Consider the following 21,715-nt stretch of genomic DNA (forward strand, 5'->3'; position numbering starts at 1 on the left):
CTTAGTGGCGTTGGTCCGCCCGGGACACCTGTCGTCTTCATGAGAAAAGAGCTCCCAGATGGTAAAAACTTGACTGACCGTTAAGCACAGATGAGCCTTATCTTGGCGGTGTGCACCCCGCGGTGAGGCGGGAGGCAGACGTGCTTTGTGGTCCCAACGAGTCCCCACCTTGGCCCTTATGGGCCCCACCGGTACGAGCCGAAGCTGAGGGAGGTGGAGAGGCCGCAGCAGCGTGGGGCAGGGGCAGAGTCCCACGCGCCCAGGGTGTCTGTCCATGCGTTAGCCCCCGAGTGCTGCACACCTACGTTAGGGATCCGGGGGACAGGTGTTTTCACCGCAGAGGAGTGCGGCGTCTTGGCCGAGGCCACCCAGCCGGTGGCAGATGCCAGAAGAGCGCCAGGCTTTCAGGCTCTGGTGCGTTTTATATGCTCCTGAGATGTCCCGAAAGGATGTCTCCCAGGGACTGTTCACAGAGATGGATGGCATGAAGAAGAATCCTGAAACGGAACGATGGCTCAGAAAGGTTCCATCCAAGGACTTGGGACAAAAGCAGCAGCGTGCCCCGGAGTGAGCCATTTGGAGAAAACCGGATTGGGGTTTCACTTCCTGCCGCCTCTTAGCGCCGGGGACTGCACAGGGGACGCGGGCACAAGCCTCGTGCTCAATACTTGCAGGGGCACCTGAGACCGAGCAGACTCACAGCTGCGGCCCAGCCCACGGCTAGGCAGATGCTCGAGGGAGGGATTCGAACTCATCGTTCCCGCCTCGGTCACCGAGTCCTGTCACCTACACCTGGAAAGAGGCAGCATGCACTCTGCAGGGGCCAGCCTGGACCGAGTGCGTGATTCGCAAGGGCAGCTCAATCATCTACTGACCTTGAAGAAAAAGAGGGCACTCTGACGGCATGGAGGAAAATCAACATCAGACAGCTTGCAGATGGGAAGCGGGGAAAGGCAGCAGGCTGTGTGAAAGGACGTTTGGGGTTTGTAGACGTTTAAACTAGCCACCTGGGAGCACCCAGCTGATTCCGGAGTTTAAAAGGTGTTGCGTTTAATTTACAAGTGATATGTCAAGGGGCGCCTGGGTGGCTCAGTCGGTTGAGCATCTGACTTTGACGCAGGTCATGATCTCACGGTTCATGAGTTCGAGCCCCACGTCAGGCTCTGTGCTGACAGCCTGGAGCCTGCTTGGGATTCTGTGTCTCCCTGTCTCTCTGCCCCTCCTCCACTCATGCTCTGTGTCTCTCTCTCAAAAATAAATAAACATTAAAAAAAGAAGTGATATGTCAAAACACTTGATTATTTATTTAAATTTGACTGGCAGGCACAGAACTCACTCTTAAAAAGTTTCACTTTCATTTCCCCCCAGCAGCTCTACTCAGAGGCTTGTGGCTCTTTCTGGAGCATTCAGTGCCTTTGTAGGAGGGGTAAGTCCTTTTAATTCATGTAAAGGTGAAAAAAGGGAACTCAGGTGGGTAGGTGATGTTGCCGCTGCTGTGTTATTGGGAACCGAGTTTCGGCAGGTTTGTGTATTTCCCCAATTATTTTCCTCTGATCTTCAACAGTGTCATCTTCTGAAAAAGCTTTTTTTTTTTTAATGTTTATTCATTTTTGAGAGAGATAGAGTGGGAGAGGGGCAGAGAGAGAGGGAGACACAGAATCCAAAGCAGGCTCTAGGCTCTCAGCTGTCAGCACAGAGCCTGATGCAAGGCTCGAGCCCACGAACTGTGAGATCATGACCTGAGCCGAAGTCAGATGCTTAACCAACTGAGCCACCCAGGTGTCCTTGAAATAGCTTTTTTTAAAGTTTATTTTAATTTATTTTAAGAGAGATGGAGAGCAAGCAGGGGAGGGGCAGAGAGAGAGGAAAATAGAATCCGAAGCAGGCTCTGGGCTGTTAGCGCAGAGCCTGATGCAGGGCTCGAACTCCCGAACCTTGAGATCGTGACCTGAGCTGACATCAAGAGTTGGACGTTCAATGGTCTGAACCACCCGGGATCTACGGTGATGGGGGGGAAGAATGAGCACAAACTGGGCAGGAGGCTTACCAGAGACATCTAACATTTTGGATCAAATGAGTGTTTGGGCTTTATTTAGAATTAAGGTATGAGGGCGCCTGGGTGGCTCAGTCGGTTGAGCTTCCACCTTCAGCTCAGGCCATGCATGATCTCAACGGTTTGTGGGTTCCAGCCCCGCGTCGGGCTCTGTGCTGACGGCTCAGAGCCTGGAACCTGCTTCCGATTCTGTGTCTCCCTCTCTTTCTGCCCCTCCCCCGCTCACGCTCTGTCTCTGTCTCTCTCTCAAACATAAACATTAAAAACATTAAAAAAAGATTGAATTCAGGCATGCATGCTGCTGACAAAAGGAGCGAAGCAGCGACACAGCATTCGTGCATTCCTTCATTCGTGTGGTCACCCATCCACTGGGCAGGCAGGTGCAGCGAGCGCCCCCACGCCAGGGGCCGGGCCGTCAGAGGGAGCACACAGCTCACGGCCCACAGGGCGTCCTACTGTGGGGAGTGAGAGAGAAAGTGAAGAAGCCCAGAGAAGAGGCAGGTGACAGGGGTTCGGGAGAGCAGACAACACGCCCCGGGAGGGACTTCTGAGGTGGCTCTCCCGGGACGCGATTCCCGAAGTGCCATCACACCTTGGGAAGGACGGGCAAGACATTCTCTTACTACGATTCAACCGCCTCATGGTAGAAATGAAGACAAATGCCACTTATGCATTTGTTCGGGTCCATCCTCGGTGTCTGGCGGTAGTATGTGCGGCACAGGTCCAAAAACGAGGGCGTGCGTGTGCCAGTTCTCCCCGTGGGTGTAATTCCTGACAGCAGGGGATGCTCTGTGGCCAGGAGGAGTGGTCGTGGCAACTTGTTTTCAGATCTGATCCAACATGAGTTACAGGGACTTTGAGGGAGCTGGTGAAGGGGTGTTGGGCACACGTAGGCACATGCACATTCGTCGTCCCTGCCAGGCTAGCAAGCGTTTATTGAGCACCGACTTGACAGGCAGTAATGTGATTTGGGGGGTGGGAGGGGACCACAAATACACAAGGGCTGCTTTGAAAGCCCTACCTTTCTGGCCACGAATTACAAAGGACAAATGCGCACAAAGGTGTCTCGCACTGAGTATCAGATAAGGCAAATAAAAAGCAAAGTACAGAAACTCAGAGAAGGAGACACCTGTGGACCGGCGTGGCCTGGGATGCTGGCAGAAGGGGTCAGCTTATACCCTAAGTCTTGTAGGAAAGGGTCTGGACTCAGTCTTATGATTCTCTGTAACGTCTGGGCACCTGGGGGGAGGGGGGCTGTGACCATCACCTCACTGCCACTCACTGACTGTTGACAGAATGAATGAATGAATGAATGAATGAATGAAATATGGGCTTTGCCCTCAGATGCTCTGTCACTGGCTCATGTGGACTTCAGCTATATGTAGGCTGAGAAGGTAAACGTGGGTCTGATCAGGAGCCCACACACTTCACACAGGAGCACCTGCTACTTTCTATGGAGTCTAATCCCTGACATTAATAAGACAGCTAAACAGGACCTATCATGACAGTAGGACGAGATGGGCTGGCCTGTGTCTCTGGCTCCGCCTCCCCTGGCGTGTCGTGTTGGTTAACTGACTGCGCCTCAGGTCCAGTCTGCAAAATGAGAATGCTCACAGCCACGGCTCCCCACAGGGAGGGGGTCTGGTTTGAGGAGCAAAGGAGAGCCATTCTCACATTCTTGCTGGTCAATTTTGTTACCCAGAGGGGTTGCCTGCATCAGAATCCACCGGGTTCTCATTTATCAAAAGATAATGGCCAGTGAGACTATTTTACAAACAACAACAACAACACCACCACCAAATAACAACAGCAACAACAACATCCAAACAAAACAAACAAACAAAAACAAAAAAAACAATGAGAAAAAACCCCTAAACCTCTGCAAACATATGGTATTTTATTTTCACTAAAAGTAATGGAGTCGTAGAAAAAGGGGGTGAAAATAAAAAACAAGCAAACGAGCAAACATCAGTTTAACTGAAACAAAAAAAGAAAGAAAACAAACCAACATGTGTGTCTGAATGTAAGCATGGGAATTTTAATTGGATAGAGCATATGCCAGATTAAAGCGGCTTCTAGCATGGAGGCTGATACCTGGTGACGGATGAGGTTTTCCACGCACCTAATCCACGGAATCAAGGACGAAGGTAATAAGTTGAATAACGCAATAATTCCACTGGACTTTGATGAGACGTCCGTGTAACGGTAACTGAAGCACGGCCCATCTGATTTAGAACAACCGGACGAGACTTGGGATTTATAGCCGCTCCTGTAAACTGTGGTAACATTTGGGACTTCTTGGTTCCTGGTCATTTGTTCAAAACACCGTGAATTCAGCTCACTGAAGCTGTTGGTCACTTCCATTCTGCCATGGGTCACCACGTTCACGGCTTCTAACAGGAAAGTGTTTGACTTGAAGATTTCAGTAGCATGGTGAGCCTTCCAAGAGGAAGCTATGTTATGATCATAAAAACAACCCATAAAGCCAAGCCTGTCCTTCACTGGAGTCCCTGGAAAACGCTGTGGAAAATAAACATGAGTGGAATTTGCCTAATACTGACCTACAAAAATCTCTTTTTAAAGAAATTCAGCGGGGAAAACAAGAGTTATTCTTCTGATTGAGAAATAAATACCCACCACACAATGATAATGAACATCAACTGTCCATCATTTGCCGTGTGCCAGACCACGCGCTGGGTTCCCCAACATCCGTCAACGTCCGTCAACAATCCCAAGAGGATTTCCATGATTCCCATTTTGGGGATGAGAAAAACAAAGTTTGAAGGGTTTAAGAAAGCATCACAAAAAGCTGGGAACTAATGAATCTTTTTATTTGTAAAGTTCTGTGTCGGAAGGCTCACCACTGAGTCCCCAGAACATAGGAGAGTAAACACAACTGCTGGAATTCCCTTAAAAAACAGTGACTCCTAGCTTGGGTCACTGTTAAAAGCTTCCAAGGAAACTCACAGCTTGAAGAAAGGGCTCTGGGGCATTTGGACAGCAGCTTTCCCACATTCCTGTGCAGGTGCCTGACTGGCAGGTGCCCTCCAGCTGTCACTGGAATACATAGGTCCTTAAAAGGCAAGACTACTGATTATCTAAGCACAGGAAAGTCCGTGGGAGGGGTGTGATTGATTCCCGGGGAACCAGAAGCTGCTGGTTGCCTTCCTCTCTCAAACCCCCTAAACTTTCCTGGTCACAGTGGGCGTGGAAGTGGTTCCTGTCTCCCATCCACCCCCCCCAACCCCCCCCCCCCCCCCCCCGCTCCTGACATACTCAAGGTCTGACTGCTGCAGCCCATGATGAGAGAAGCACAAGCACAGCCCGCTGCTGTTCCACTCGGTCAAGAGCCCCTCACCACTCTCACTGCTCCCTTATGTAGATCATTCGGGGCTCGAGGATGTTGCAGGAGCAACTCCAGAAAAGCTGGATGTTCAGTGGCCTGTTGCCCAGCAGTCCTGCGGTACCTCCGGCTGCCCGTCCCCACCTGGAGCATGATGCCAGATAGGTCATTAACACAGGAAGGCCGTGGTTCAGGGTATTTTAAATCTGGAGTGAACGGGAACGTTCCCTTTCAATTACCTTAACTAAACGATGTATAGACCAGAAATCCCCCCCAAAACAGTTTTACCATAAGGAGTTGCATTTGTAGAGTTAAAATATAGGCACATAGAATATGTCTCATGGAGAGCTGGCTCGCTCCAGCTTTGGAGCTGTGCAGAAATGAGCTGTTTGGGGGAGGATGGTGAATGGTACGAGTCAGGACAGGGGCGACAGTAAAGAGCTTTTTACATTCCCATCTCAAAGCAGAGAGAGGAAGCAATCCCTTCAGGGCTGTTTCACCTTCCATCTCCTCACCTGCACAGGCGGAAAAGCCACCCCCAACAATGCTGCCTGCTTCCACAGAGAGTTCATTGAAAAAGCCAGCACATGCCATCCCGTAGATTGCACGTCTGGAAGGAAATCTCGCCCAACCCAAACGAAGTGTGGTAACGTGAAACTCAAGAAATGGATGAGCACAGAACTATGCTTAGTCGGTACAGGCAAGTTACCCCTAAACGTGCTGGGGCGTCCAGCCCTGCACAGAGCTCCAGAAAGTGCTGATCTGCAGCATGGGGAACACTTACCCATTATCTAAGTCGCTGAGCCTTTTAGAAAGTTAATAACTGTTTATGGCAGCTTTGAATTGGGGGCTCTTAATTTAAGGAACTCTTCCAGGTCATATGATATCTTTGGGGTTGTGTGTGTGTGTGTGTGTGTGTGTGTGTGTGTGGTTTTTTTTTTTTTTTTTTGGTACAGATTATGTAAAGGGAAGTCAGTGCAAGGCCTGGAAACCCAAGTTTGGAGGAACTGACAGCGACAGTGGACATTCTTGTTAAATCTGCTTTTATTGAGAATTCTACGGTGACCGCTCAGCTCAGCATAGCTCCCATAAGGACATGTGGTACCCAGACTCTTCCTCGTAGACTCATTTTACTCACAGACGTTTAGAGAATCCTCATTAAAATTACTTAGAGTGAAACAGAGAGACCATGTTATAAAATAAACCTAGTTAAATACAGTTTGTTGTATTGCCTCATTTGTGTGATGCATGGACCTAATTTTCCTCTCTTTGTGTCTTAACTATGTACATTAGGTGATGCTTGCCAATTAATGCAGGATGTCACATCCCCAATTGCTTTCTCTATCTTCTTAAACATTAAAAATAAATACATGCCATCTGTCTCATATCTTGAAAGCAATTCAAAATGGTTACTTTTGTTTGCTCAGGATTACAGCACAGTTTATAGCTTTAGTGCCTCTGAATTGTAAGAAAGTTCTGTCTCCGTCTCATAAACGTAACTTCATTTTAAAGTGCATCCTATGGAACAAGCAGAAAGCTCTCTTGAGAGCTTGGACCAGACAGAAAGCGGGGCTGGGGGGGTGATGGAAACCTTGGTCTTTGGCACTTGAGAGGACGCGACGGAATGCTTGGCCTGCTGTGTTCTGGTGGAGCCTCTTGGGAAAGGAGCTTTAACCTCACGTAGCCTCAGTATCTCCAGCTGTGAAACGGGGATGACAGCATTGTGTGGCGAGCTCTGGGAAATACAAGAGATACACACGCACAGAGAGACAGACACAGGGAGGGAACATACTTCCTACCCGACTCCCCCGTAAGGGGTGACAAATAGTAATCATCTTTGTCATCATCCGACTTTGGCAGGGGAGTGATTCAGTTTGAGAAGGACCGTGGTGGAAAAAAAAAAAAATAGCTCAGAGGAGCATGAAGTTAAATCCTAAGAAAGGAGCTACACAGAAAAAGCTATGATCTTTCTCCACGGCGATTAAAATATGAAGATAAACAACTTGACGCCAATCACTCCCACTGCCCCTCGAGCGCCCAGGTCAGCTGGGACGCCCAGAACAGGATCGGTGCCTTGGGAGAACTTGACACACTGGGTCGGCCATGGTTACAATGGCGCTTTTCAAAGAGGTTTTTTTTTTTTTTTTTTTTTTTTTTTTTAAATAAATAAATGGTATGCCATAAAGCACCAAATGCCTGAATAACTTAACTATAATTAAAGGGGCAAAGGGCAATTTGAGAACGTTCCGTTTTCCATTCTCAGGCAGAGCAATTTTCTCAACAATAGTTTCTACTGTAGCACAAGAGGACGTTTTCTAGATCTGAGCCGAGCATTCTGAAAATGGTGAGCGTGTAATTTGAAATCCACCCTATACTCATAGACCACAGAATTGTAGTGCTGTATAAAATGCCGGACACATGTGAGCTGCCCCCAAATATTTCAGCAATAAGAAGATGGAGGTCTGGTGCCACACAGCAAATCGTCCCAAAGCACACAGCCGGTTCAAACAGAAGCAAGCACATCCTTTCTTTTTAGCTGGGTTTCGGCAAATGCGTTAAGCGCAGTGAAATTTTCTTTCCTTCTATAAATACCCTTGGTTTACAGCTGATTCCTTACATGACAGTCCTCCGAACAGCCTTATTTGAACATAACCGAGCTGTTCGGCATAGTCTCCGCATGACAGAGTGGTCGAGCCTCACTCGGAGCCGAGAATGTACGATCAGGCCTTTATTTAGCCGTACAGTCAGGGCAACCCAAGTATTAGTCATCCTGACATGTGCTCCAGAGGGCCGCACACCCATGAGTCCTGGCAGGGATCCCATCTGCTTCCTGCCGCCTCCCACACTGCAACTCTCTGCAAATCGCCGGTATTTTTACTGCAGTTCTAGAAAGTTACTTAACATGCCTCATCTGGGGAGGCATTTAAACTTCCCCTCCCTAATTATAAAATTAAAAGCCAACTAGTGTAAACCCCGTACGTCTAGCAAGATGAAGATCCGCTATGAAGATCCGCAGCGAGCAAGTGGAAACCAAGAACTTCCTTAAACTAGGAAGGACGTTAAGGAGCTCATTCCTCCGGAAATTTCCATAATCCCAGAGTCCCTGGTTCTCTGGACAGCACGTTGATCTCACCCCGCCTCTACTGACTCTTAATACGATCTGGAAAATGGGCTTGCACGTGGACCAGTTGCTACGAATCTCAGTAAGACTGAGACTAAGATCTGAAGGTACCCACACAAAACACTTCTGAAAACTAAAAGCTGTTGTATTTTCGCACAAGCTACGTTTAGGACATCCTGCTGGCCCTAAAAAACAAACACGTAAAATCAGGTGACGATCATGTAAACAATCTTCTTTTTGCCCTGTTTTACTGGGCTAATCAGTGAATACAGATTATATGTATTTTTTAATTTTTAAAAAATGTTTATTTATTCTTTGAGAGAGAGAGAGAGAGAGAGAAAGAGAGCATGAGCGGGGGAGGGGCGGAGAGAGGAAGACACAGAATCCGAAGCAGGCTCCGGGCTCTGAGCTGTCGGCACAGAGCCCGACGCGGGGCTCGAAATCAGAACTGCAAGATCATGACCCGAGCCGAAGTCGGGTGCTTAACCGTCTGTGCCCCCAGGTGCCCCGGTAAATATACGTTTTATATAAAAGAGTGAGTTGAAGGCGAGGGTGTGACTCTTGGGCCGGCTGCCTCTCCTGTCATTTCTACCTTCCTCCTCCTACCATTTCTGTATCAGATGCCTCTCAGCTCCCAGGACAGGAAGAAGCCACAAGTCAGCGGGGGGGCGGGGGTGGCCGTCAAGGTTGCACAAGGGAGATTTCCCAAGGAGGGTCAGGGTGATTAATAGAACAGGAATCTGTTTCGACACCCTCACAGCCCCGCCCCACCCCCCCAAAAAAACCACCAGACTCGAGATGCTGATAAGAATTCTTTTATGTTATTCCAATAAAAAATACATTCATACAGAAATATAACAATCTTGCAAAAAACAATTTCAAATAAAATCTTGTAAAACAAAATTTTACAAAAATCTTACAAAGATTCTTTAGATAACAGGGTGCTTCAAAAAAAAAAAAGAAAGAAATTTCACTAATAGAAATTTTTTTAACGTCAAGCAAAAAGTTTCTGCTTGATTGAGGCTCAGTTATCACCTGAACAGAATGTAATTCTTTCCGTACTTGCTTATTATGAAAATTACAGGCATCAACACATATGGCATTGAGCCCCACCCAATCAAACAACTCCATGGTGTTTCGTAAGCGAGACAAGCCAGCGCAAGCCGTTGCGTTTTTTTGTTGTTTTTTTTTTTTTTCCTTCTTCTTCTTGCCTTTTTTGTCTTTCGTTAACCTTCTTGCTTAATGGAATTGTTATGGCTAAGCAACAGAGCAGGGCCAAAAAAGGAGTTTCCCAAAACCCAGCAAATCAAGCGCCTGGATTTGGAATTGCCAAAAGAAAAGTGCATTTTTCCCCTCAGCAAAATGAAATGAGTTCTTCAGGTATGTGTATTCATCAGCCCAGATTTCAAAACAAAACAGAACAAAACAAAAAACCAGTTATGTGAGCTTTCATCACTGCTCATTTCCAGGAAGATCAAACAAAATACCAGGCCAGCCAGACTCATATGTATATATATATATACATATATATAAAGACAAGATCCACACCCACAAGCCAGCAGCTGGATGAAATATCAGCCATGCTGTGGTATGCCAATTCGGGGAAATGACTCGTTGGAAAAACTGGAACAATCTATTTGCTGGAAAAAATAGCTTCATCTGCATAAAAAGTATTCTAAAAAAGAATCCCTGTGACTAGCTTACTCTTAGGTTAGATGTTCTAATAAGGCTGAAATTCAAAATCAAAACCTTGGTGTGTCTGAGACCAATTAGTGGGCTAGTATTCCCCTCGAGCCACTTTTGAATGGCCGAAGGTCTCCTATTCTGGACCTGCCAATAATGACGAGCGAAGTCAGCAGTCTGGGAGAGATCTGATGGCAAGAATCTGTAGCAAATCATTAAATTACAGATAAAGCCTTTATAAAAGTTATAGTTTTCATTTTTACCTCCTTTATGGCCATTCTGAAATATCTCTTCACAGGCTGTGGAATTTTCTAGCTAAACATTCTCAGTTCTCCTTAAAAAAATATTTATATATTATCTATATATATGTATATATATATATATATACACACACACACGCACGCACACACATACACACACACACATACACATACGTTACACACAAATATACATACACAAGAATTCCGCCCACTTTTTAAAAAAAGTAATATACTTTCTGTATTACCAACAGATACATGTGTGGAACTTGTGCCTTTTAAGCAAATACATTAACATGGTTTTTTATACTTCTGTGTCTTTAATATGCGTGACAACGTTACATATTAAATACAGCCGGTGTGTGATCTATACACAATGGTTGTGCAAAGTCTATATGAAAGTCTCATGGTGGCAGAAATGGTCTGATTTTCCAATGATCCTGTTTTCACTTTAACACTGACAGTCAAGTTGTCAAAACATATCGCGTAAATACTGACTTGTTTGGGGAGTTTTATCTCTCCGTTTGTCTTGGTGAAGGAGGACTTTTGTACGAGATTCGATTTTCTGTATTGTATATTGATACAGTACAATGCCAGGTGAAAAAAAGAGCCTTAATAAAGCATGCATCACCCATACCCCTGTATGAGACCCCCCCGCAGAAGGGCCACTTGCATAAGGCACCATTATTAAGATCTACAGTGCATTAACAGCTAGAAAACCAGAAATTAGTCCTCAAGGCATAAATAAGAGAAACTTAGCTGCATGAGAAAACAGTTTCGAAGCTTTAGTGGTTTTATCCACCCAACTGAGAAAAACTTTAGGTTCTGAGTCTAATGAAACATTAGACTGGCAATTCCCAGCCCTAGCACTCGATACCCAACGCAGGCCCAATGCCTTCACAGGGCATCACGAAATTCTCCAAAAAGGGAATTCAAATTCAGAATCATTTAAAAAATAATCCTATGCTGCACAACTGCCTTTCTGAAAGGGAGTGTTACAAAATCGAAGGGGGAGGGGGGGAGGATTGTGTATTGCCAGGCCCAGATGGCTAGGGATCGCCGAAGTTGACCAACCACACGTTAGCTGCTCAGTAACCGGGATCGACATTGCAGTCCTGATTGAAGAATGGAAAAGCAGATAGTTCCCCAGACCATGCATTACTTTTTGTCTTATAAGGAAAAGTTATCGATGTGTTATATTTGTAAATACACAGCTTAGACGACGGGTAACACATGAGCTCCTGTAGCCGGTAAACAAGCTACTTGACACATTGCACGTTTCATAGCTGCACCAGACACCGAACGTTCTCTCGCACGGGAAGGGGCTCCCCTCCCCACACCCACTCGCCACTCGGGGGTCAAGACCACCCACTCCCGCCCTCCGTATGTTCCCTTCTTTTTTTTTTTTTTTTTTTTTTTTTAGTTTTTATTCTAAGGCGCAGACCCCACCCCCTAGGAAATGTTTGGTGGTCATCTCCTCTCGTGGTATATACTCCGCACACACAAAACATTCAAACTACGCGTTTGCTGCCTCTCGCGGCCTTGCCACCGCGAGGGAGAAGCCTCGGCCTCATCACACAGTCAGAAATAGATCCTCCACAGACAGGCAACCCAACCGGTAACATTCTCAGTGCACATGCTCACGGCAAGGGCTTGGGGACCACTCGGAAGGCAGGTACCGGTGGTGAGTCGGGGCCACCCAAACACCACACACCGCGGGTGCCCTGCCGCTTCTGACGTGACGTGGTTCGCCCTCGAGAGACCTTCCCAGTAGAGGTCCTGGAGGCAGCTGGGTGGGGTGCAAAATGGCATGCTTTGGCTGGAACACGCACCCTCCTTCCACGGCTGTCTCTCAGCCTGGAAGCCTTTTAGCCCGCAGGATTCGCCGCTCTGCCCCCTCACAGGTGCCTCTTCATGTGCAGGGCCAGGTGGTCGGACCTGGAGAAACACCTGCAGAGCAAATAGGCATCCAACACGTTAGGTGTCCGCCTGCGCTGAGGCTACAGACCTGCGGCCTGGCCTTCGCCCCGCCCCCTCCGGGCCCGGCCTCGCCCCGCCCCCCTCCGGGCCCGGCCTTCGCCCCGTCCCCCTCCGGGCCTGCCCCACGCCCCGCCCCCCACCCCTCCCGAAGGGAAGTGGGGATCCACGGAGTCAGGGAGACTCATTCCCCGGACGTGAATGAAGGCCTCCACCCAGCTCTGGGGAGCACTTCACCCGACCTCACTACCCAGCCTTCAAGTTCCAAGGGTCACAAAGTATGAATGAAATCACTCTAGTCTCACGCGCACAGAACACAGTTCTTCCTAATTTGGGCAACTGGCATCTTACAGACGCTTTAAAAAAGTCCCAGGCTGAAATGACAAATGCCATCTCGGGACAGGAAAATGCCTGCCTTCTGCACCGCACGCCTGTTCCTCGCTGGCATTCCGCGCCCCTGCACTTTGGGAACACATACCTGTCACAGTGAGAACATTTAAAAGGCTTGGCACCAGTGTGCTTTCTGAAGTGTCTGGTTAACTCATCGCTTCTTGCAAAACGCCACTCACACCCTTCCCATGAGCATCTGTAAGGCTTTTCTCCTGGGAAGAGAGCACACGACAGGCACACCGTGATTTCACTGAGCAGGAGGAGGTGTGCTGTGACCGCGCACAAGGAAGGGGCTGGAGGAAAGTCAGCTCAGGGGCAAGCCCAGGGGCCGGCCTCCTCGGGAATTCAGTCCCCCTTCCATTAAGGACTTAAGGACGGAGCCCGGAGCCCGCACTCCAGGGGACACCCAGGAGCCCCCTCCTTACCTAGCCTTGGGCCATGTGACGGTAATCAGCGCTAACGTGTAAGAATGACAATTACTCAGACTGGGGAAATAGTTCTGGGCTGACGTGTCAGCCCACTGGACCCACAGCCCTGGCGGGGGTAGGCTTTTATAGCTCTCTCCATGGAAACGGTTTCTCTCAAGTGCTTATTTTGTTCCTTACTCACTTCCCTGTGGAATGAGGCTTTGTAGTTTCCTCCGGGAAGCGACATTTCTCCAAAACTGAGGTCATGAGTTTCTGGGAAACCCCATCCTCAGGCCTTCAAAGCACTTTCTAAATGGCCATCCGACGGCCAGGCTGTCTTCACCCGTTGGTCAGACAGCAAACACGAATTCACTACGAGCACTACCTGAGGGTAGTGAAGGTTCTGCCACGACCTGTCCTCAAGTGTGACGCCGGTCAGGACAGACGGGGACTCGGGGACCCTGACTTGGGGGCTCCGAGGTCCCTGCCTCGTCACAGGGTGGGTCGGTTTACGCGACTCCATCCACAACATCCCTCCCGCCTCTGGAGCCTGTGTGATTCTGCCCCCGGTCACCCCAGACTATCACGGTAATTTCACATGCGACTGTCATCTAAGTTGTGGTCTTCTGTGACAAAGTCTTTTTTTTTTTTTTCCAACTGGTTTCAGAAAACAAAGGCCACGTGATACACAGAGAAATTCTCAGGAAGTACCCACACATCAGTACTGCCTCCCACGTTGCGCACTGGCCAAGCTCCCGTCTCGCAGCAGCACGGCTGACACCGGCGTGCTCCCGGCTGCCCGGCCACCCTTTGTCCCCACCCCAGGAGAAAATCACGGGCCGCTTCACGTGACGGTCTGCACGGATGCCGCAGACGGGGCACCGCGGGCCTGGATGGGCAGGGAGGTTGGAGCGAGTGAGGGGTGTGGGGTGTAGGCAGAGAATGGGATTTACCTCATCCGGGTAATCTCAAAGTGTCAACCGTTCATCGGGCACACATGTCCAGTCCTTCCGCTCCTACTCTGTCCTCCCCAGAGACCCAACTCTTTTGGGGGAGGCATGAGGTGAGGACGCGTCCGCTCGCCGGGGCCCCGGCCCCCTCCCAGGGCTGGTGCGATTCAGCGGCGCCCACCAGCGGCCCACCTCCCGCGTGGCAGGAGGGACTGACCTGTGTGAGTGCGCTGATGAGCTTTCAAGTGCGAGCTTTTGGTGTAAACTTTCCTGCAGCCGTTAAAGTGGCACCGATGCACCCTCCTGCGGCCATCTGGGGATGCGTCCCCGCTGCCCTTGTCACCCGGCTTCCCCGCAGTCCCACTGCGCACCTTCCCGGGAGGGTGCGGCTCGCCTGGCACGCAGCCCCACAGGTGAGAAGCCTCCCTGCTCAGTTCTGGAGAAGAAGGGGGTGTGGAGGTGACGGACGAGCTCAGGGTCCCCGAGCCGACCAAGACTTCGCCGATGGGGTCGGAGGAAAACTTGGTGGTGGGGGACAGTTCCTCGGAGCTGTCGGAAGACTCACTGCTCACGTCCGAGTTGAGGCTGTGGGTCTCCACGTTGTAAGCACAGCCGGGGCTGTTCAGAGCATCCTCGGGGGGAGTGGAGGAAAGCTTCGGGTCCGGATCCTCCTTTTTCTCCCGAGCCAGGATGATTTTGGTCCACAGATCTTCCTGGCTGTCGAACTTGATTTCGGAGGCCGACACATAGCAGGGCTCGCTCTGGAGGTAACGCTCCAGCTCCAGGCAGGTCTGTGCGAAAGGAACCACAAGAAGGCACGTGATTGTGACGACTGAAAATGGAACCGAAAGCAAGTTGCCAAAAAACATGCAGGAATCAAGGGCAGGTAGACCGTGGCCGTGGCCGTGGCGCTGTTCGAATCGCGTCTCTAGGAGAGCGAGGGGGAGGCTGTTTCTAGGAATGGATATGCACTCGGAAGAAAGACCAGAGGTGGAGCCTCTCCTGGCCTTCCCAGGTCGGACCTGTGGCCACAAGGACTGATGGTCACGAAGCCATTTTGGTTACAGTTACCGGTGTTGACGTTACTAATGAGTTTCCGTGAGCCACACAAAGAAAACCGGCCTGAGACAGTCCCCCCTCCCCGCCTGACAGGTTTAACCAGATTATCTGACAGTGTGGAGCACCATGTGCATGAAGGAATGCCCCGGCCGCCCTCCCTTCTCACGCACAAGACAGAAAGGCTGCCCAGCCCGCAATGCAATGTGTTCTGACATTGCCTGTGTCTGTCTTTAGAGACACAGCTGAGAGCACAGGGCCACGCTCAGCCAGCAGGCGCAGCCCGCTGACGGTCTGTGTTCGGGGGCATCAGTGGAGCTGCAGACGAACCACCCCATTTCCTGCACAGCCCCGACCCAGGAGGCTCTCAAAGAATGCCATTCCCAAGTGCAGGGGCCGTGCTCACCCACAACTTTAATGACTTCCACAGTGGTCCGAGAAAAACAAGAGCTTCAACAACAGGAGTGGAGAAGTAGTTCCAGAATGGCCATCTGCTATTGTAAAGAATGCAGGAGGGGAAATTCCTCCCCAGCCCTGCTGGGAGTCCCACAATGGACAAGAACTTTATCTACTGGCCAAGAGTACAACTGTATGAGTCATCACTCTGTTTCTTTCACGCAATGCCAAAGGAGACTTCCTTTTGAAATTCTGATCAGCGGCCAGAAAAGGACCCGGTTCAAACATACATGCAGGTGTCACGGACAGTGCCCCTCCCCAGCCCCACAACCAACCTTTCAAGAAGCTACAACTGCCGAGAGAGCAGCATCCCCTCTCCCCACCATCTCAAACTTCCTAGCCACTGGAAAAGAAAAACGGTAGGAAACATTTTAGGATTACATCGTGTCCGCCCTTATCTCTACTAGGATCAACTGCCTGGGTGCCCATATAAGGCTGTCCATACAACTGCATTTCTACAGATTTCAGTTTCTACAGCAAACTCTGCAAATCACGTTCAGGACCCGCAAAGCCTACCCAAAGGGCTCGTGCTTGCTTACTGAGCAAATGTGCCTGCTAGAATATAGCACATACCCTTCCCCCTCCCCACGGATTCGTCACATAGCCAGCATGAGCAAGCAAAGGGGGAAAAAAAAAACATCATTGTTTTCTCTTTACCCCTAAAATCAGACGTCTGAGTTACAGGGCATACTAGGTGCTCTAAGGACAGACACCAAGGGCTCCAACTGATGTTCCAGAGAAAAAGGAAAGCACATTTACTGAGGTCGTGCTAAACTTTCATAATCTGGCTAATTTAAAAATCTCCATTATGCCGATCAGCCCCAGGGACCGAAACGCAGCTCTCTCTCCGAGAGTTTAAAAGCCTCTGAAGGCCACCGGGAGCTCAGCCTGGCTTGGGGCCCAAATCCCAAATGCCCGAAGGAAACTACTTAGATCAATTTCAATCACGTCCTGGGGAGCAGCTACTTTAGGAGGAAAAGGGGGGGAGGGGAAAGGAAGGCAGAACGGGGCTGGGAACGATTAAGCAGGCATGTGAAGGTTGCAACACTTTGCATTTCATCCCCTTTAAAAGCTTTCTAGGCTTTGAAACCCACAGAATATATTTGATCTGCTAATTCACTTAGTGACAAAAAGCGAACAGCCTAGCAGGGGCAGAGACAGCCCTGACCCCTCCTTCTATCTTTTTAAAGACAATGGGACGAGTGTCAGAGTCTCCTCTCTCCCTTCAGGCAATCCTAACAATTGGGGGGGGGGGGGGTAATAACTTTCTTAAATGTCCAATGTCAAAAATTCCAGTTCCACTAAAAAAAAAAAAAAAAAAAAAAAAAAAAATGCCGGAAACTAGGACTCTTCTTCTCAAACTCAGACTTGAAGCAATTTGGACGGGCTCATTGTCATATGACTGATAAGTCACTGGTTGTGCAAACATTGTTGGCTCTTTTTTTTTTTTTTTTTTTCCTGGTCAACAAAAGAAGCAGGTAAGAAAAACAAGACGGATCCAAACACATTTTAAGGATTCCAAAGAGGAAAAAGACACTGGAAATGGCCCAGTAGAGAGAAGGAGCCGGTGGATGTGTCCCTGGTGACATTTTTAATTTAAAAAAAAAAAAAAAAAGAGTCTATGTACAGACACCAAAAAAAAAAACCCCAAAAAACAAAAAACAAATCCAAAAACAAAAACAAATTCCCCATTAAAAAAAAAAAATACCCTTGGCAGTCCATGCAAGTTCATATGACAAGATCCAGCTGTGGAGTCTGGAGCTGGTACAAACACCAAACTTCCGCCAAGGGCTCGGGCCGGGATCAGGCCGCGGGGCTGGGACTGCCCTCCGGAGGATGCAGTCCAGGAGCCCCACAAACGGGCGAAAACAGTCCGAGAGGCGACGCGCCGCTGCGCCCCACTCATATGACAACTCCGCTCCACGCCGTGAAAGGCCCCTTTTAAGTGCCTTCCGCACGCAGGCAGCAGAAGTACGTTTTAGGACTAATTATTTCAAATTTTTGTTTTTAATGTACCCAAACCATTGAACAAGAAAAAAAAAAAAAAAAAGAAGAAGAAGAAGAGGAAAAATAAATGCACCTCCAACCACACACCATCCTGGCCGTGCGTGCATGCACTCCCTCCTCGGTGCACCGGGCACCTGGCACACGAAAATTCCAATTTACCTGTTGCCAATATTCCTCCAGGGAGGGCAGCGCCGAGAAGTAACCAGTCTCGTGCACAATCTGGAGTTCCTGGAAGATGCTGCACATTGGGAGTACATCCATGTCGGGTTGGAAAAGACAGTCACTGCTGTTGTGAAAACAGGGAGGTGTGCGGTCTGGAGTCGAGAGCGCAGCAGCCGTGCCTGCAGCGCCGGGGAAAGTTTCATGCAAACTCAGTGCACAGCAATTAGGCGCCGCGGGTTCGGATCCTGCCGGAGCCCAGAGACGCGCTCGCGAGCCCACACAATATTTGCAAACACCGGACTGACTGCAAACGTAACCCCTGCAAAACTTCCCTATTCAAAGCTCCCTGCCAGCCTCCCCCTCTTCCCCGCCTGGCTCCCCCCACTCCCTCCCCCCCACGTGACTCGCCCGCGCCCGCCCCGTGCACCGCCCAATCACGCTGCGCCCGGCCCGGGGGCTGCGCGCCGGTGATGTCAGCTGCGGCCAATGGCAGGCGGTGACTCACAGCGGCCCCGCCTGGCGTGACCGAGCCTCTCCATCACAGCCCTCGCCATTGGCTCAATTCGAACTTCAGGCGGCTCTGATTGGGAGGCGTCCTCGCAGGCTATTTTTAGCAGGGTATATAAGGCGCGGGCTGCCGCGCGCCGGAGGAGTCGGCGCTGGGAGGTGCGGGCCGAGCGGCTCAGTGCGCCCGCGGCCGGCCGAGGGAGCCGCTCCTCCTGTCCCCGGCCCGCGTCCCATCCCCCGGTCCCCGCGCCCCGGTGCCCGGGTCGGTCCCCGTCCGGGTCGCCCGGGCCCGGCGCTCGGGCCGGCAGTCCCATCGCCGTGCCCCCCCCCGGCCCCCGGTCCTCGTCAGTCGTCACTCAGGCCCCGTCCCGGTCACCAGGCCGGCGTGCTCGTTCCCGTCCCGCCTCCCGGACCGGTCACCTGGGCCCCGTCACCGGGTCCCCGTCCCCTGCTCCCCGGCCAAGCGGCTCCGGCGCCGCGGCGGGGCCGAGCGCAGCCAGGCGGGCCCCCTGTCCCCTCCGTGCACCCTCTTCCGACCTCGGGACCGCGCTGCTCCCCTCCTTCGTCCCCAGCTCCGTCCCTCCCGTCCCTCCCGTCCCTCCCTTCCCTCCGACCTCTGGGCGCCCTGCCCCCTTAGGACCCTCTGTTCCCCCCGACCGCCTCCATCTCCTCTGACCCTTCTCCGTCCCCCCACCTTCGTCCTCCGCTGTCCCCTGTCCATCTTCTGTCCCGCCCCGTCAGTCTTCTGTCCACCGCCCCCCATTCTCTGTCCATTTCCTGTCCCCCCGTCAATCTTCTGTCCACCGACCCCCCATCTTCTGTCCCCCATCCACCTTCTGTCCCCCCATCCTCTGTCCCCCGTCCACCTTCTGTCCCCCCGTCAATCATCTGTCCACCGCCCCCCATCCTCTGTCCCCCCATCCATCTTCTGTCTCCGCTGCCCCCATTCTCTGTCCCCCGACCATCTTCTGTCCCGGCCATCAATCATCTTTCCACCGCCCCCCATCCTCTGTCCCCCGTCCATCTTCTGTCTCCGCTGCCCACATTCTCCTCTGTCCCCAGTCCATCTTCTGTCCCCCCATCAATCATCTCTCCCCCGCCCCCCATCCTCTGCCCCCGTCCATCTTCTGTCCCCCCCCCCCGTCAGTCATCTGTCCACCGCCCCCCATCCTCTGTCCCCCATCCATCTTCTGTCTCCGCTGCCCCCATTCTCCTCTGTCCCCCGTCCATCTTCTGTCCCCCTGTCAATCATCTGTCCACCGCCCCCCATCCTCTGTTCCCTGTCCATCTTCTGTCTCCGCTGCCCCCATTCTCCTCTGTCCCCCGTCCATCTTCTGTTCCCCCATCAATCATCTGTCCACCCCCCCATCCTCTGTCCCCCGTCCATCTTCTGTCTCCGCTGTCCCCATTCTCCTCTGTCCCCTGTCCATCTTCTGTCCCCCCTGTCAATCATCTGTCCACCGCCCCCCATCCTCTGTTCCCTGTCCATCTTCTGTCTCCACTGCCCCCATTCTCCTCTGTCCCCCGTCCATCTTCTGTTCCCCCATCAATCATCTGTCCACCCCCCCATCCTCTGTCCCCCGTCCATCTTCTGTCTCCGCTGTCCCCATTCTCCTCTGTCCTCTGTCCATCTTCTGTCCCCCCCGTCAATCATCTGTCCACCACCTCCCATCCTGTTCCCTGTCCATCTTCTGTCCCCGCTCGTCAATCTTCTGTCCACCACGCCCCCCGTGTCCTTCATCCATCTTCTGTCTCCCCTGCCCCCATTCTCCTCTGTCCCCTGTCCATCTTCTGTCCCCCCCGTCAATCATCTGTCCACCGCCCCCCCATCCTCTGTTCCCTGTCCATCTTCTGTCTCCACTGCCCCCATTCTCCTCTGTCCCCCGTCCATCTTCTGTCCCCCTGTCAATCATCTGTCCACCGCCCCCCATCCTCTGTCCCCCGTCCATCTTCTGTCTCCGCTGTCCCCATTCTCCTCTGTCCTCTGTCCATCTTCTGTCCCCCCCGTCAATCATCTGTCTACCACCTCCCATCCTGTTCCCTGTCCATCTTCTGTCCCCCCTCGTCAATCTTCTGTCCACCACGCCCCCCGTGTCCTTCATCCATCTTCTGTCTCCCCTGCCCCCATTCTCCTCTGTCCCCTGTCCATCTTCTGTCCCCCCCGTCAATCATCTGTCCACCGCCCCCCCATCCTCTGTTCCCTGTCCATCTTCTGTCTCCGCTGTCCCCATTCTCCTCTGTCCTCTGTCCATCTTCTGTCCCCCCCGTCAATCATCTGTCCACCACCTCCCATCCTGTTCCCTGTCCATCTTCTGTCCCCCCTCGTCAATCTTCTGTCCACCACACCCCCCGTGTCCTTCATCCATCTTCTGTCTCCCCTGCCCCCATTCTCCTCTGTCCCTGTCCATCCTCTGCTCCCCCTTCTCTTCTGCTCCCCCCCACCCTGTTCTCCATCTCATCTGTTCCCTAGTCTCCTTCTGCTCTGTTCATTCCAGCCTGCCCCCTCTTTCCCTCCCCTTCCAACTCTGGGTCCACCCTCTCTTCTGTTCCCCTTGTCTCTGCCTCATCCCACTCAGGCCTCAGGCCCATAGTGCTGGTGACTCCTGGTTGTGTCGTGAGGGTCTGGAAGGCCTGAGTGCTGGGTGCGAATCGGAGTCCCCCCTTGTGACTCCTTGTCTGGCACACACATCCGTATGCCTGGGAAACCTGCAATTGCAGGAAAAGGGTCAAAATACCCAGAAGGCCGATGTTGGATCTGCTGTCTTTGAGTGGGATGGTTTAGGGTAACGTATAGGTTTTACACTCGGATTCTGTGAGAAAGAATTTGGCCTTAAAAAAAGAAATGCCTTGAGGTGCCTGGTGGTTCAGTCGGTTGAGCGTCCGACTTCGGCTCTGGTCGTGATCTCACAGTTGGTGGGTTCGAAGCCTGCATTGGGCTCTGCGCTGACAGCTCAGAGCCTGGAGCTGCTTTGGATTCTGTCTCTCCCTCTCCCTCTGCTTCTCCCCCACTCACCCTCTGTCTCTCTCTTTCTCTCTGTTTCTCAAAAATAAATAAAAGTTAAAAAAAAAAAAAAAAAAGAGATGCCTTATAACTGGATCTCAGGAAGGTCCCAGGCCTAGAACAGCATCCACATCCACATCATGTACTTGTTAAAAATGCAGTTTTCAGGGTCAATTCCCAAACCTGCAGAATCTGAAGCTGGGGTGCGGGGGCTGTCCCAGCCACTGTGTTCCAACAAGCCCGCTGCCAGGGATCTAGGACTTAGTGTCCATTTACTTGTTACCTACCACAAGGCCTTCATCCTAGGACGATGCCATCTAGTTCTAGTTGGAAGGCATCTGTTTA

The 21,715-nt window shown here is 51.2% G+C and overlaps 1 protein-coding gene across 1 annotated transcript; it reads right to left on the reverse strand.

Moving 5' to 3' along the window:
• Positions 1 to 10,199: 10,199 nt before the first annotated feature.
• On the reverse strand, positions 10,200 to 18,073 carry KLF6 (KLF transcription factor 6). Its single transcript, XM_060659396.3, has 4 exons — positions 17,860 to 18,073; positions 14,399 to 14,972; positions 12,913 to 13,036; positions 10,200 to 12,407 (listed from the first exon to the last, which is right to left on the reverse strand). Exons 1-4 carry the CDS (start codon positions 17,959 to 17,961, stop codon positions 12,356 to 12,358), a joined length of 852 nt encoding a protein of 283 aa, XP_060515379.1. The 5' UTR covers positions 17,962 to 18,073; the 3' UTR covers positions 10,200 to 12,355.
• Positions 18,074 to 21,715: the final 3,642 nt, after the last annotated feature.

This window comes from Panthera onca, chromosome B4 (assembly GCF_046562875.1).
Source record: "Panthera onca isolate mPanOnc1 chromosome B4, mPanOnc1 haplotype 2, whole genome shotgun sequence".
In the NCBI taxonomy this organism is placed as follows: Eukaryota; Metazoa; Chordata; class Mammalia; order Carnivora; family Felidae; genus Panthera; species Panthera onca.